The sequence below is a fragment of the Bos taurus genome, chromosome 25 (assembly GCF_002263795.3).
Source record: "Bos taurus isolate L1 Dominette 01449 registration number 42190680 breed Hereford chromosome 25, ARS-UCD2.0, whole genome shotgun sequence".
NCBI lineage: Eukaryota > Metazoa > Chordata > Mammalia > Artiodactyla > Bovidae > Bos > Bos taurus.
The window spans coordinates 29214696-29227234 of record NC_037352.1 but is presented as its reverse complement, the minus strand read 5'-3'; the positions used below and the strand labels follow the sequence as shown (position 1 = coordinate 29227234).

At 48.1% G+C, this 12539-nt stretch overlaps 1 protein-coding gene across 1 annotated transcript in view; it reads left to right on the top strand.

Annotated features, from left to right (window-relative positions):
- Window positions 1-12539, top strand: part of GALNT17 (polypeptide N-acetylgalactosaminyltransferase 17) — a 430081-nt gene that overhangs the window by 336551 nt on the left and 80991 nt on the right. Inside the window, exon 6 of the mRNA NM_001192067.3 lies at window positions 7147-7264. Within this exon, the coding sequence (NP_001178996.2) occupies window positions 7147-7264 (118 nt within the window). The remainder of the gene's footprint in view (window positions 1-7146; window positions 7265-12539) is intronic.

The following is a 12539-nucleotide window of genomic DNA, read 5'->3' as shown; positions in this document are numbered from 1 at the left end:
AGCCAAACAGCTGGAGATAGCTCCCTAACCTGCAAATACTCTAGCCAGCCAGTCGTAAGCCAGATCAGCTGCTTGCGTTGCCTCACCCATTCTTCCAGAAGAAACCACAATAAGGACTCTGAGCTCAGACTTCCCTGGTGGTCCACTGGTGAGTAATCTGCCTGCCGGTACAGGAGACGCGGATTCAATCCCTGATCCAGGAGGATCCCACATTGCGTGGAGCAGCCAAGCCCATGCACCTAGAGTCTATGTTCCGCAAAACAGAAGCCAGGGCAATGAGAGCCTGAGCACTGCCGCGAAGAATAGCCCCTGCTTGCCACAACTAGAGAAAGCCTACATAGCAACGAAGATCCAGCACATCCTGAAATAAATAAGGAATTTTTAAAAATTGAAAGTGAAAGTCAGTCAGTGTCCGACTCTTTGCGACCCCATGGACTATAGAGTCCATGGAATTCTCCAGGCCAGAACACTGGAGTGGATAGCCGTTCCCTTCTCCAGGGGATCTTCCCAACCCAGGGATCGAACCCAGGTCTCCCGAGTTGTAGGCAGATTCCTTACCAGCTGAGCCACAAGGGAAGCCTTTGTGGAAATAAGGAAAGATATTTAATATAGGCGTGTTTAGGGGAGAAAGAATTGCAGGAGTGAGGATGGGAGTAGCGAGAGTAGCAAGAGAGGATGGAAGGAGGGCTTGGCCTCAGCTAAGAGCAAAAACAGTTCAGTTACAACAAGGGCGACCACACCACGAAGTTTGTGGATGTGAGAGCTGAGGACATTCTCGTTTGTTGATTTCTCAAGGAAATAAGAAGCAAGGTTGCTGGTTGAGAGGGAGAAGAAGGGAAGAGGTGTTGGAAGTTTGCCAACGGAGAACAAGCTGGGGCAGAGTCTTCTAGCAGTGACGGAGGAGGAACTCGGGCCCTGGAGCAGGATCGCAGGGCAGCTCTGAGGACCCGTCGGACACACACAGAGCCCTGAATTTAAGGAGAAGTCAGCCAACAGAGAGATGCGATTATTGGCATCAGTTTTGCCAACAAAGCAAAGTGGGAGTGGGGAAGCCAGGCCACTCTTAAAACAACCAACTATGGCTTTGGACTTGGGGGGCGGGGAGAACGCAAGAGGAGGGAGTCTGTTGTCAAGGTTGCAGGGCCAGTGGACTGCGGGTCCCAGGGGAGTGGGAGGCGGGATGAATCTGGTGAACTTGAGGAGATGAACTAGAACAGCAGGGCTTGGGTGAGAGAGTGGAGTGCTTATGGCCAGAGAACACAGATGAGTTTTGTTTGTTTGTTTTCTTATTTTTGTCAAGCTGTATTTTCTGTAAGACATATGTATTCGTATTTTGCAACATAATTTTTTTTCACAAACGATAAATGTGTTTTTAAGGGTGTGGGTAGGATTTGGACAGACAGAGGTGGCCTTGTGGGGGACATTTCTGGAGAAGGATGGCCGGGCATCAAATGGGATGCGTTTCCTGAACAATGAACTGCCCCGTGTAACTGGCCATGGACTCTATAGGGCCGATGGCAGGAAAGATGTGGAGGAGGGCGGAGATGCTAAGGAAGAGCGTGTACTTCACTCAGCAGAGGGTGGGGAGCCAGTGAAGGGGTTTGAGGGTGGACACGTCCAGAACACAGATGGGCTCTTTGTCACTGACAAGGAGAGGAAGCAGTGACGGTGACAAAGCTCTGCATCTCTGGGTGGAAATTCCTAGGTCTGCCTCCCTGTCTCTCCCGTTCTTACCTCTCTGTCAGCTGGAACAGTTGTGGTGTGTTGCATATATTCTTTGGAACAGCAACAGTAAAAGCAATTATTTTTAATTTCTGCTCTTCTCCTCCGTAATGGAGCTATTAGACTTTGGCAGATCCCTTAATATGATTATCCTTTTTGAATGATTTCTAATTGAAATGTTTGCGCTGATGGTGGTAATTGCAGTGGAGTTTGAAGAACGAGGCTGTAGACTCACGTTCCAGGAGCTCATCGACCGTAGCTTGTGCTCCTCGGCAGGTGGGGACGAAACCCCGGAGGGGACGCGGGGCCCCGGCGACTTCTTGGTTCTGGTTATAAGGATGGGTCTGGCTCACCCTGCCAACGGTGTGGCAGGTCCCTGTAGGGCCAGGCAGGGGCTTCCCATTGAGAAGATGACAGCTGTCCATCATCAATCCAGAATTCAGAGCAGTCACCCCTCTCTGAGATTGCCAGCAATGCTGACTGGCCCAGCCGAGGTGACGTTATGCCTTGTAATGATTTATTTCATCTCCGCATCAACCAGTGAAGCATCAGCCACCTGCTTGAGCCTTGCCCTGCTTCCAGCATCACAGGGTTGCCTCCAAGCCCTTCTGTTTGCAGGACTGGGGTCTTGGCGTAGCAGGGAGGCCACCCCCCAGGGGCTGGTCTCCCAGGCTCTTTCCAGTCCCTCCTCTGCACCATCCGTGTCAAGCTTGGTCTCAGTTAGGACACCAGGATGTGAACTGATACCCGGGCACCCTCTTGACACTATGGCAAGTTGTTGTTGTTAATATTTATTTATTTATTTTGCTGTGTCGGGTGTTAGCTGCAGCAGGCAGGATCTTCAGTGTCATGCAAGATCGTTCGTTGCCCTGCATGGACTCTCAATCATGGTGCATGGGCTTCAGTAGTTGCAACACGCAGGCTTAGTTTCTCTGTCCCCAAGCATGCGGAATCTTAGTTCCCCGACTTGAGATCGAACCTGTGTCCCTTGCATGGCAAGGCAGTTCTTAAACCACTGAACCATCAGGGAAGTCCCCCGTGGCAGGTTTTTGACCATGGCCTTTAGGGGACCTTTCCACATGCCACCAACGCCAATAATGGTCACACACTCATTCCACATCTTCAGTGCGTGGGGACCAGCCTCCTGCCCTCCTTCATCTTTGGGTTTTGACGGCCTGCCAGGATGCAGACAGCGAGCTGCTTGGCTGTGGCCTCCTGGTGGGGCCTTGTCCCAGCTGGGTGGCTGCTGTGGCCAAGTTTTAATGAGGAGGCCCTAGGGGACCCCTCCTTCCCATTGTGGGGAATCCTGGAGCTTCTGTATTCTGAATGAATACACTGAAGAGAGCTGTGAGCAGCAGGTGGGGGACCCAAGGGGACTCATACAGTGAATCCGTCTCTGCCACCGCAACCAAAAAATAAAATATCATCCAGGTAAAGCCCATCACATGAAAAGAGCAGGCTGCGTGGTGGCAGAGGTGTTTCCTAAAGGGCGATGTGAGAGATGCCGGGAGGAAGACACATCCTGTGTCTTTGACAGTGAAAGGCTAGGGCCCGAGTCCTTCCTGCCTCTCTGCCTCCTCTCCTCCGTCTTCCTCCCCTCCCTCCTCCACCTCTTCCCCTCCTTCCCTCCTCCTTCTCCGTTTATCCCCCTGTCTCTCCCCCTAGCGACTACACACTCCCTTGCTGTCCTTGGCTTCAAGTTCAGGTCAGCCAGTTCGTCCCTGGGACATCACGGAGCCCTTCCGCACCAGCATCTAGCTGTAATGTCAGCAAGGTGCTCACTCCTGGGAATACAATAAAAAATCAGAGGAATAATTTCTCTGCTCTTGGAGACCTGATGCTTCAAGAGCGAGCTGGCTCTGCAGGATGGATCTGCTGGTAGAAACACAAATTCCTGAGTCCCGTCTCTGTAAGTCTGGTTCCATGATCTGGGCTGCACCTGGGAAGCTGCGTTTTTCTAAGGAGCCATCCAGGTGATGCTGGTGGATCCTAGGCCAATCTCAGAGAAACATTCTTTTCAGTCTTGAGGCTGTGCCCAGAACCACCTGTTCGAGAGTGTTGGTTGACAGCTGTGCACTGTGGGTCTAACTGCCCTGCTGGTCCTTGGGCGGTTAGAAAGTCTAGTGTCTTAGAGAAGGATCTTACCACGCATGCGTGATCATGTTGGGAATTTTCAGATGTCGCACTTCAGGGCTGGAGAGTATTCTAACTTCTCAGAATTTCTCGATGTGCTCAGCAGTGGCTCTCTAGAAACCTGGGTGACCCCACTGCTCCCTCCCATTCCCCCTTCTCTCAGTCTCTCGTCCTCTCAGGACCACTTTTTCCACCTCCAGGCGTGCCTGTCACTGGCATTTCTCCATTACCTGAGTGACCCTGGCTTGTAACTCTCCCAGAGGGAATCTTCTCTGCAGTTTGCCTCTTCTGGCTGTCTGATGAAACATCCACCCTCCCCCAGATCAGAAGTGGCAAGGAGGGGAGATCGTTGTTATTGTTCAGTTGTAAACTCTTGTCCAACTCTTTGCAACCCCATGACTGCAGCGCGCCAGGGTTCCCTGTCCTTCACCATCTCCCAGAGTTTGCTCAAACTCATGTCCATTGAGTCGGTGATGCTATCCAACCCTCTCATCCTCTGTCGCTCCCTTCTCTTCCTGCCCTTAATTTTTCCTAGCATCCAGTGAGTCGGCTCTTCCTATCAGGTGGCCACTGTATTGGAGCTTCAGCTTCAGCACCAGTCCTTCTAATGAATATTCAGAATTTATTTCCTTTGGGATTGACTGGTTTGATCTCCTTGCTCTCCAAGGGACTCTCAAGAATCCTCTCCAGCACCACCATTCAAAAGCATCAATTCTTTGACTCTCAGCTTTCTTTATGGTCCATCTCTCACATCCGTACATGACTACTAGAAAAATCATAGCTTTGACTAGACAGCTGTTTGTCAGCAACGTGATGTCTCTGCTTTTTAATACGCTGTCTAGGTTTGTCATAGCTTTGCTATTCAGCTGCAAAGAACAGAAACACACCCCATTTAAGTCAAGGAGGACAGATCACAAAGACACAAGGGGCTCTCACATCACCCAGGGGCAGAGTGCGGAGCCACACCAGTCAGCAGGTGGGCAGCCCAGGACTCCAGGCTGCCCTGCACTCCCTGGTCTCACCCCTCCGAGGGGCATCTGCCTCCCTCTGCTCAGCCATCCGTGTGCACAGGGACCATCAGAACTGCCCCCAAATGGCAGCCTGAGCCCTACAGATGGCTGAGACCCTCTAGTTCTAACTCCTGGCACTGTCTCAATTCCAAGTTTCAGAAAAGCATAATTTGATTGACCCTTTTGGGATCCATGCTCAGTCCTGGTTCAGTTAGCTGAGACAGGGGCTGGACTTCATATGCTTTTCCAGGAGAGGGGCCAGGTGCTTCTCCGAGAGGGGCCAAGAGCTGCAGGGAATGCTTGACAGTGAAGTGGTTGCTGTTCTGGGGTAGCTAGTGCCCCGAAAGAGGGTGATATCCTGTGTCCATAGGCATGATTGGTGTGAGATTGCTGGGAAAACATGGAGGGCGAAGGAGCACTATTATTGAGCTCCTACTGTCTCTGCACTGGTCTCACTGCATGTCTTTTCACAGCGATGCTCTGCATAGACTTAACTGGGAGCCAGAGGCTCCATTCACCTCACACAAGTTCAGTTTTCCATGGCAGCATCTGCATTCATCAAACTTGGTCCCTTCAACTCTCAACACTGGTATTTCCATTGACCCCACTGCTGCTGCACCACATGGGTACCAAGAAGTATCCCGTGGTGTCAGAAATCTGGACATTAAACTCAAGCTCGAGATCTGAAGGAGCAGATAAAGATCTATTGTTGAGATCTATAGTTCAGTTCAGGAGAATCCCACCTAACAGCTTCCTAGCAGCCCCAGTGGACTTTCATGGGGCTTCCCATATGAGACGTCTCTATCGCCTAGGAAAGCATCTCACCAGCATTTCTGGCCTTTGGCAGACTGGGGTTTTGCTGGCTCTTTCACAAAGCCATTTCTGGGGAGTGCAGTGAGGCAGAAAGACTAAAATGAAGGGCTTTGAGAGGCGGATGGTCCTGACCTCTGCTCTGTGATTCATGCTGGGTCGCTAGTTCTCCACGGGCTTCAGCAGGAGAGGTCTTTCCTCTTTCACACAACCTGGGGGTTTTTAAATGAGACAGTGTGTGAAATGTGCTTTGCGCTCATGCTGGAGACAGTAATCACTCAATAAATGGCAGCCATAATAATAGTAATAATAATAACCTAGTTGCTTGAATGCAGGATGTTTCTCTATCCCCTACAGCACCAGTAAAATGCCTTAAAGGAGGCTGCTTCTGTTTCTACTTCCTCTTCCCACTCCTCACCCTCCTTTTCCTGTCCCTCTTCCTTTCCCCCTCCTCCCCCTACTCTTCCTCACCCTCCTTCTCCTTCTTCAGGTGAGATACAATTAGATAACATAGTGCAGGTTTAAAGTATATAACATGTTGTTTTGATCTCTATACTGCAACAAGGTAACCACCATAGCATTAGCTAATGCCTCTGTTCAGTTGCTAAGTCACGTCCAACTCTTTGTGACCCTGTGGTCTGCAGCACGCCAGGCTTCCCTGTCCTTTACTGTCTCCCAGAGTTTGCTCAAACTCATGTCCATTGAATCAGTGCTGCTATCTAACCATCTTATCCTCTACTGCCTCCTTCTCCTCTTGCCCTCAGTCTTGCCCAGCATCAGGGTCTTTTCCAGTGAATTGGCTCTTCACATCAAGTGGCCAAAGTATTGGAGCTTCAGCTTCAGCGTCAGTCCTTCCAATGAATATTCCAATGAATACGATTTCCTTTAAGATTAACTAGCTTGATCTTCTTGCCATCCAAGGGAGTCTCAAGAGTCTTCTCTAGAACCACAATTCAAAAACATCAATTCTTCGGTGCTCAGCCATCTTTATGTTGCAGCTCTCTAACAGGGCCTTCTTTATGGTCCACCTCTCTAACAGGTCACGTACTTATCATTTCTTTTTTTTTTTATGGTGAGAATACTTAATATCTACTCTTAGCAACTTTGAGTATATAGTACAATATTCTTAATAATAATTACAATGCTGTGCATGAGAGCCCTGGAACTTGTTTATCTTCTCACTGCAAGTGTAGACCCTTTGACCAGTATCCCCCAATTCCTCCACCTTGCCTCCAGCCCCTGGTAACCACCAGTCCACTCTCTGAGTAGATTCTATGAGTTTGACTTTTTTAGATTCCACATATAAGCAAGATCTACAGTATTTGTCTGACTTATTCCACTCAGCATAATGCCCTCAAGGTCCAGAAGTGTTGTGGCAAATTGGAGAAAAGGATTTCCTTTTCTCATGGCAGAGTAATATTCCATTTTCTATGTATCATGTGACTATCGCTTCTCTCTCTCTCTCCTGCAGGACACCAGCCATGATCGGCTGCTCGTTTGTGGTCAACAGGAAGTTCTTTGGTGAAATCGGTCTTCTGGACCCTGGGATGGATGTGTATGGAGGAGAAAATATCGAACTTGGAATCAAGGTCTGTGACATGGTGTCCTTTCTTCTTGGTCTATTCATGTTTGTGAGCAGTACTACCTGGTCATTTTTGATGTGTGTTTAAAGCTTCCTTAGCTGGGTGAATTACAGAATGGCTCACCCCCACTTCTGTTCCTAAAGATGTTCCAGCAGGATTGGTACCCCACCCCCTCCCCAGACAGAAGAAACCTGGGCTTTACCCACTTCAAGAAGTTGAACAATTTGGCCATGCCTGGGTGATCCAATCTAGACCTTAGCTAGAGAATATGGTTCCTGCACCCATCCAGTTTCATTCTCTCCTTAAATCTTTCTGAAAATTAAATCATCTCCTTAAATTAGAATTTCCAGCCTACATATTTGGACAGTTCGTGTACATAGAAGAACCATAAGATGCCAGAGGAGAGAAGGATCCTGCTTTGTGGGACTCTCCTGTTTCTTAGAAAGGTTTCTAAGGAGGCTGTTGGGGAAGAGGAAGAAGATGCAGAAGGGGTTCTTGCTGGCCCCACGTTCAGATCAGCTCCATTGCTTCAGCTGGGTTTTGTTTAAAATTCTGTTTGAAAAATGAATTTCACTGTAAAAAAAAAAAAAGTTGGGCATATTGATGCATTCCAACCTCTTCATGTTAGAGTTAAGATAAATGGATCTCAGTGAAGGTTTGGGTGAGGGGAATCCTTTAGGACCTGGTCACCACTTAACTGGTGTGTCTTCCTGCGTACCACAAAGAGGGGGCTCCAGAGGGTGCCCATTTAGGGTCACTGGGTCCCCACTGGCCCCTGTCCTGAGATTTTGCATACCTGGGAAGGAAGCTTGTTGGAAATGACTCGGACACAATTATAAGGTTTAAGTTTATTGAATTTCTTCCTTTTTCCGCTGCTGGAATCTCCTTTTTGTGCTGCCAGGCAGGTACCCAGCACGGAATCCCTACCCACAATCAAAGCCTGTTCTCCATGTCAGATTTCACTCGTTATCCCTAATTGCTCAGAACCTTTAAGATACCCTGCCAGCCCCTCATCTACACTTACACCCCCCTCCCTTCATGGAATGAAAGACTTCGTGTTCTTATGATGTAATGAGCGTCCAAGATGCAGGAGCAAAGGGGATGGTGGGGACCTTCCCTGAACCCTCAAGTCACTCCCTTTTGGAAACTGCAGACTCTTCTGTATTTTCAGTTCTGGGCTGGGTTCTTTCCTAAGTGGAATTTACATAGGATTTCTTTGAAAGCCCATCAATGAAAAATCCCATGGATATGTGATCACAACTAGTGTACTTGGCGCTTAATCCATTTGGAATTTAATTGATGGAAAAGATCTGGACCCAGAATGTTGAACTTGGCCTCTAACTTCCGTTTCTGCCCTGGTCCCATCTCCTCATTCCGCTCTCATCCCTTCCTTAGCTCTCATCTGCTTCTAGCATGCCAGGGAATTGACTTTTTTATTATGTATATTGTATTTCTCTAACTTTATTAGCCAGATTGCAAGCTTTACGGGGCACAGAGCTTCATGGTGCTCACCTTTGCATCCCAGGCACATAGAACCGTGCTTCACACATGGCTCAATAGGTATCTGTTAGATTGATGACTGGGCACCTAAAGGGACCCAGCATGCGTAGTAGTGAGACTTTGTGGAGACAAGCCCCTTGATTAAATGGAAGATGATAACTTATCCAGGTACTTCCTTATGAAAGGAAGGAGCTGAAGGAAGCCCTGCATTGAGATGGTTAAGCTTTTTTAAAATGTTTCAGAATTTTATGATAGTTTATAAAATCATAAACTATTTTTATGTTTCTTTATTTATATAATGTTTATTTATAATGTGTTTATTTATATATAATGTTTATAAAATTAAAATCTATGATAATTTGGTAAATTGTTGATTCTAAAAATTTTTAATATCTTATTAAGAGGGATTTGAATGTCTCTGTAATAATGTGAGAAGGATGCCTGTGGAGGGTAAGATGACACCAGCAGAGGGGAGACAGGATGATGGATGGAGCAGTGTCCTCACGGGGGCAGGGGCACAGGTGGAGGGGTTATGGGGACAGGAGGGACCCCCAGATTTGATTGCCACGGCAGGCTGTGGTCTGTGGAAAACAGAGGTGGAAACATCAGGACCGACTGCTAAGGCGCTCAGATGTTGGTCTCCCCACGCGTAAAAGTATTTTCTTTGCATCGACCTGGACCCCGCAAAGGTCTGGGTGTGAGGCTCTGCCAGGCTCCGTGGTGGTGGCGGTGATGATAGTCCTGCGTGGCTGCCCTAACCCTGCAGGAGGGGCGGGGCTTGTCAGTTTCTCCCTGCGGCAGCACCACCCGGTACAGCACCGCCCCTGGCCATCAGCTGAGGGCGCCCGTGAGTCCCGCGCCGCACCTCCGAGGGACAGGCTGGAGTGATGGGTTCCAGAGCCTGCTCCCTGGCTTGTCTCCTACTGGTCTTCTCAGCACCTTGCTGCTCTCCGGACCTCTTTGTGAAGGCGTCGGATGGAGGCGCCTGCATCCTCCAGTCGTGTGCAATCACCAGTCTCTTATCCGAGGCACCTCCAGCATCCACGCTGGAGATTTGGGAATGATTTATGCTTTTATTTCCCATAGCCTCACAGTCCCCGAGCTTTTTGGCACCAGGGACCGGTTTTGTGGAAGGCAGTCTTTACACGGATGGTGTTCCGGGTGGTGGCTCAGGTGGTAATGCAAGCAATGCATTCCTACTCAATCGCTTCAGTTGTGTCTGACCCTTGGCAGCCCTACTGATCGTAGCCCACCAGGCTCCTGCAGCCATGGGATTCTCCAGGCAAGAATACTGGAGTGGGTAGCCATTTCCTCCTCTAGGGGATCTTCCCTTCCCAGGGATTGAGCCTGGGTCTCCTGTATTGCAAGTAGATCTTTACCATTTGAGCCACCAGGGAAGCCCTCACCTTAACCAACTTCCTGGCACATACTTATCTATTCTCAGAAAGGAGCCCAGGAAAGAGTCCACATCCTTCAAGCCCCCCCTCCCTTGAAAAATACATTATTATGAAAGCCATCCCTGCTGCCTGAGAAAAACCAGAGCTTTATGTAACATATACACTCATATATACATATATAAAATTGTATAAAGTGTACACAGATACATTTATACAGATTAACCTATAATAACCTGCAGGAAATAAAGTCATATGCTTTAGCTATGCAGGGGAATTTTAATTTGAGAACACTTACCTTTTCTTTGTGATTTCTTTGACTAAGAAATAGGTCCATCAGTGATCAAACTATTCTCTGACATTTTTCATTACCTTTTAATTCCATCCTCAGTAATTAAAGAATAGGATGAATTGAAAGCCTTGCTGTGGTTCAGGGGAGGTGGGGGGGCAGGGGAAACAACAGGGTTTACTCCAGGGCTATTGCTTGGATGAAAGGCAAGCTTGCCCATGACCAAAGCCCATCTCTCCACTGCAAAATCAATGCAGTGGAGAGATGGGGGAAAACATGCTTTCTAGGGCTGAGAAAATAAATGAGATCAGAAATTGAAAGGTTTCATCGTGTTCTGAGTAACATTAATCAGCAATTATTAACAATGTATATTATGGTAATATGTCTAAATGGTAAGAGGAAAAAAATTCAAGGAAAAAAGACCAAATAGATTACTTTTAAGTGGTGTCAGATGGCTTCAGGTTTCTCCAGTATATCCATCTTCTTGGGGATGAAAAGGCACTGTCTTATTCTGAACCCTCATATAAAAGAACGACTGACACACACCACTGCTGAATCCTGCCTCCCGGAATCTGAAAGGAAGGCAACAGAAAGATGCGGTCAGATCCTCCAGCCATCAGAAAAAGTCTTAGCTTGTCAGGAATCTCAAGGACTGAATAAAAGGCAGAATTCCTGTGTGTGCACATTGTTGTTGAAAATATTTTTGAGACCAGCGACCCATGATGGAGGTGAAGTCAGCAAGAGGGTGGTGGGTGAGAGAGGGGGACACAGGCATGATAACCTTCTTACCTGGCCCAGCCCGGCCCCCAGGACCCTCCTCTTGGTGCAGCTTTTGCAGGAGGCTCCACAGCAGTCCCAGGTGAAGGATTCAGACTCATGTCATGGTGAACGACCCCTTGGAAGGGAATGGCTACCCACTCCAGTATTCTTACCTGGAGAATTCCATGGACAGAGGAGCCTGGCGGGCTACAGTCCATGAGGTTGCAGAGAGTCAGACACAACTGAGCAACTAACACACACACACAGAGTGAATGATGGACAATGGGTGTGTATATTTTATTTTACACCAGGTGAGAATGATGTTCTTAAAATGCAGAGTTTGAGCTTGATGCCACAACTGCTGATGGCATAGTTCACGGTATCCCCATACCCACATTGTTCTGAAGAGTTGGGATGCCATTCTTAAGACTCCGGTGGGCCCAAGGTTGGCATCTATGCCATCTTGCCCAGCCCAGTGCACTTGAGCTGAAGATGCTGAAGACCTGCAGGCCAGCCCACAGACTCAGGCTCTGTGAGTCCCCATGCCAACTGGAATACCTTCAGCAGTAGACTTGATAATCAGGGGGCAGACAGTATAAACAGTCCTGATTGGACACTGAAAGTTCAAGTATCATGAGTACCAGTGTCTGAGAGTGAAGATGAATATCTCAGCTCAAGTAGAAAACATGAAAGGGTTCTGACCAGCCCTGTTGATTGATGCTCTGATCCCCACCCCAGCCACTCCTCTGTCCACGGGCTTTGAGACTTATCATCCAGCATCCATTTTAACCATGGAAGATTCTCCCTGCCCGCTCTGAGACCCCTGACATCAGAATCCCCCATGTCCAGAAGCCTCCTGTGACCTTTGTCTTCCATTGGGATCTCTTGGGCTTAAGTCCGCTCTATCTATTGGATGTTGTGGTTGGATAATGGTCACTCCTGGAAGCAGACCACCAGTTCAGTCCCATTTGCCTTATCCTTAGACTGCATGAGTCTTTGGTCCTCCTTTATCTGCTGTTGATGGTCATCTCTGACTATGGGAATATCTTCACAATGTAAGGTTAGAGTATACCTGTGATAAAACTCAGAGCAAAAGTCCTTGGTCTTGTTTAGATAGAATCAACTTCGGGTTTCACAGACTAGTCTTTAATCTGGATCCATATATTAATATTTCAGGTGACCAGCAGTTCAACTGAATGCTTTTGGATATAATAGGGAGGCATGTTGAGAGCCCTCTCCGCTCTAACAGACACTGAACTAAGGAGACCACAATAGACAGACATGGCTTCTATCTCCATAAAATTTATGGTCAGGCAGAAAAATCATTCATTTAGCAAAC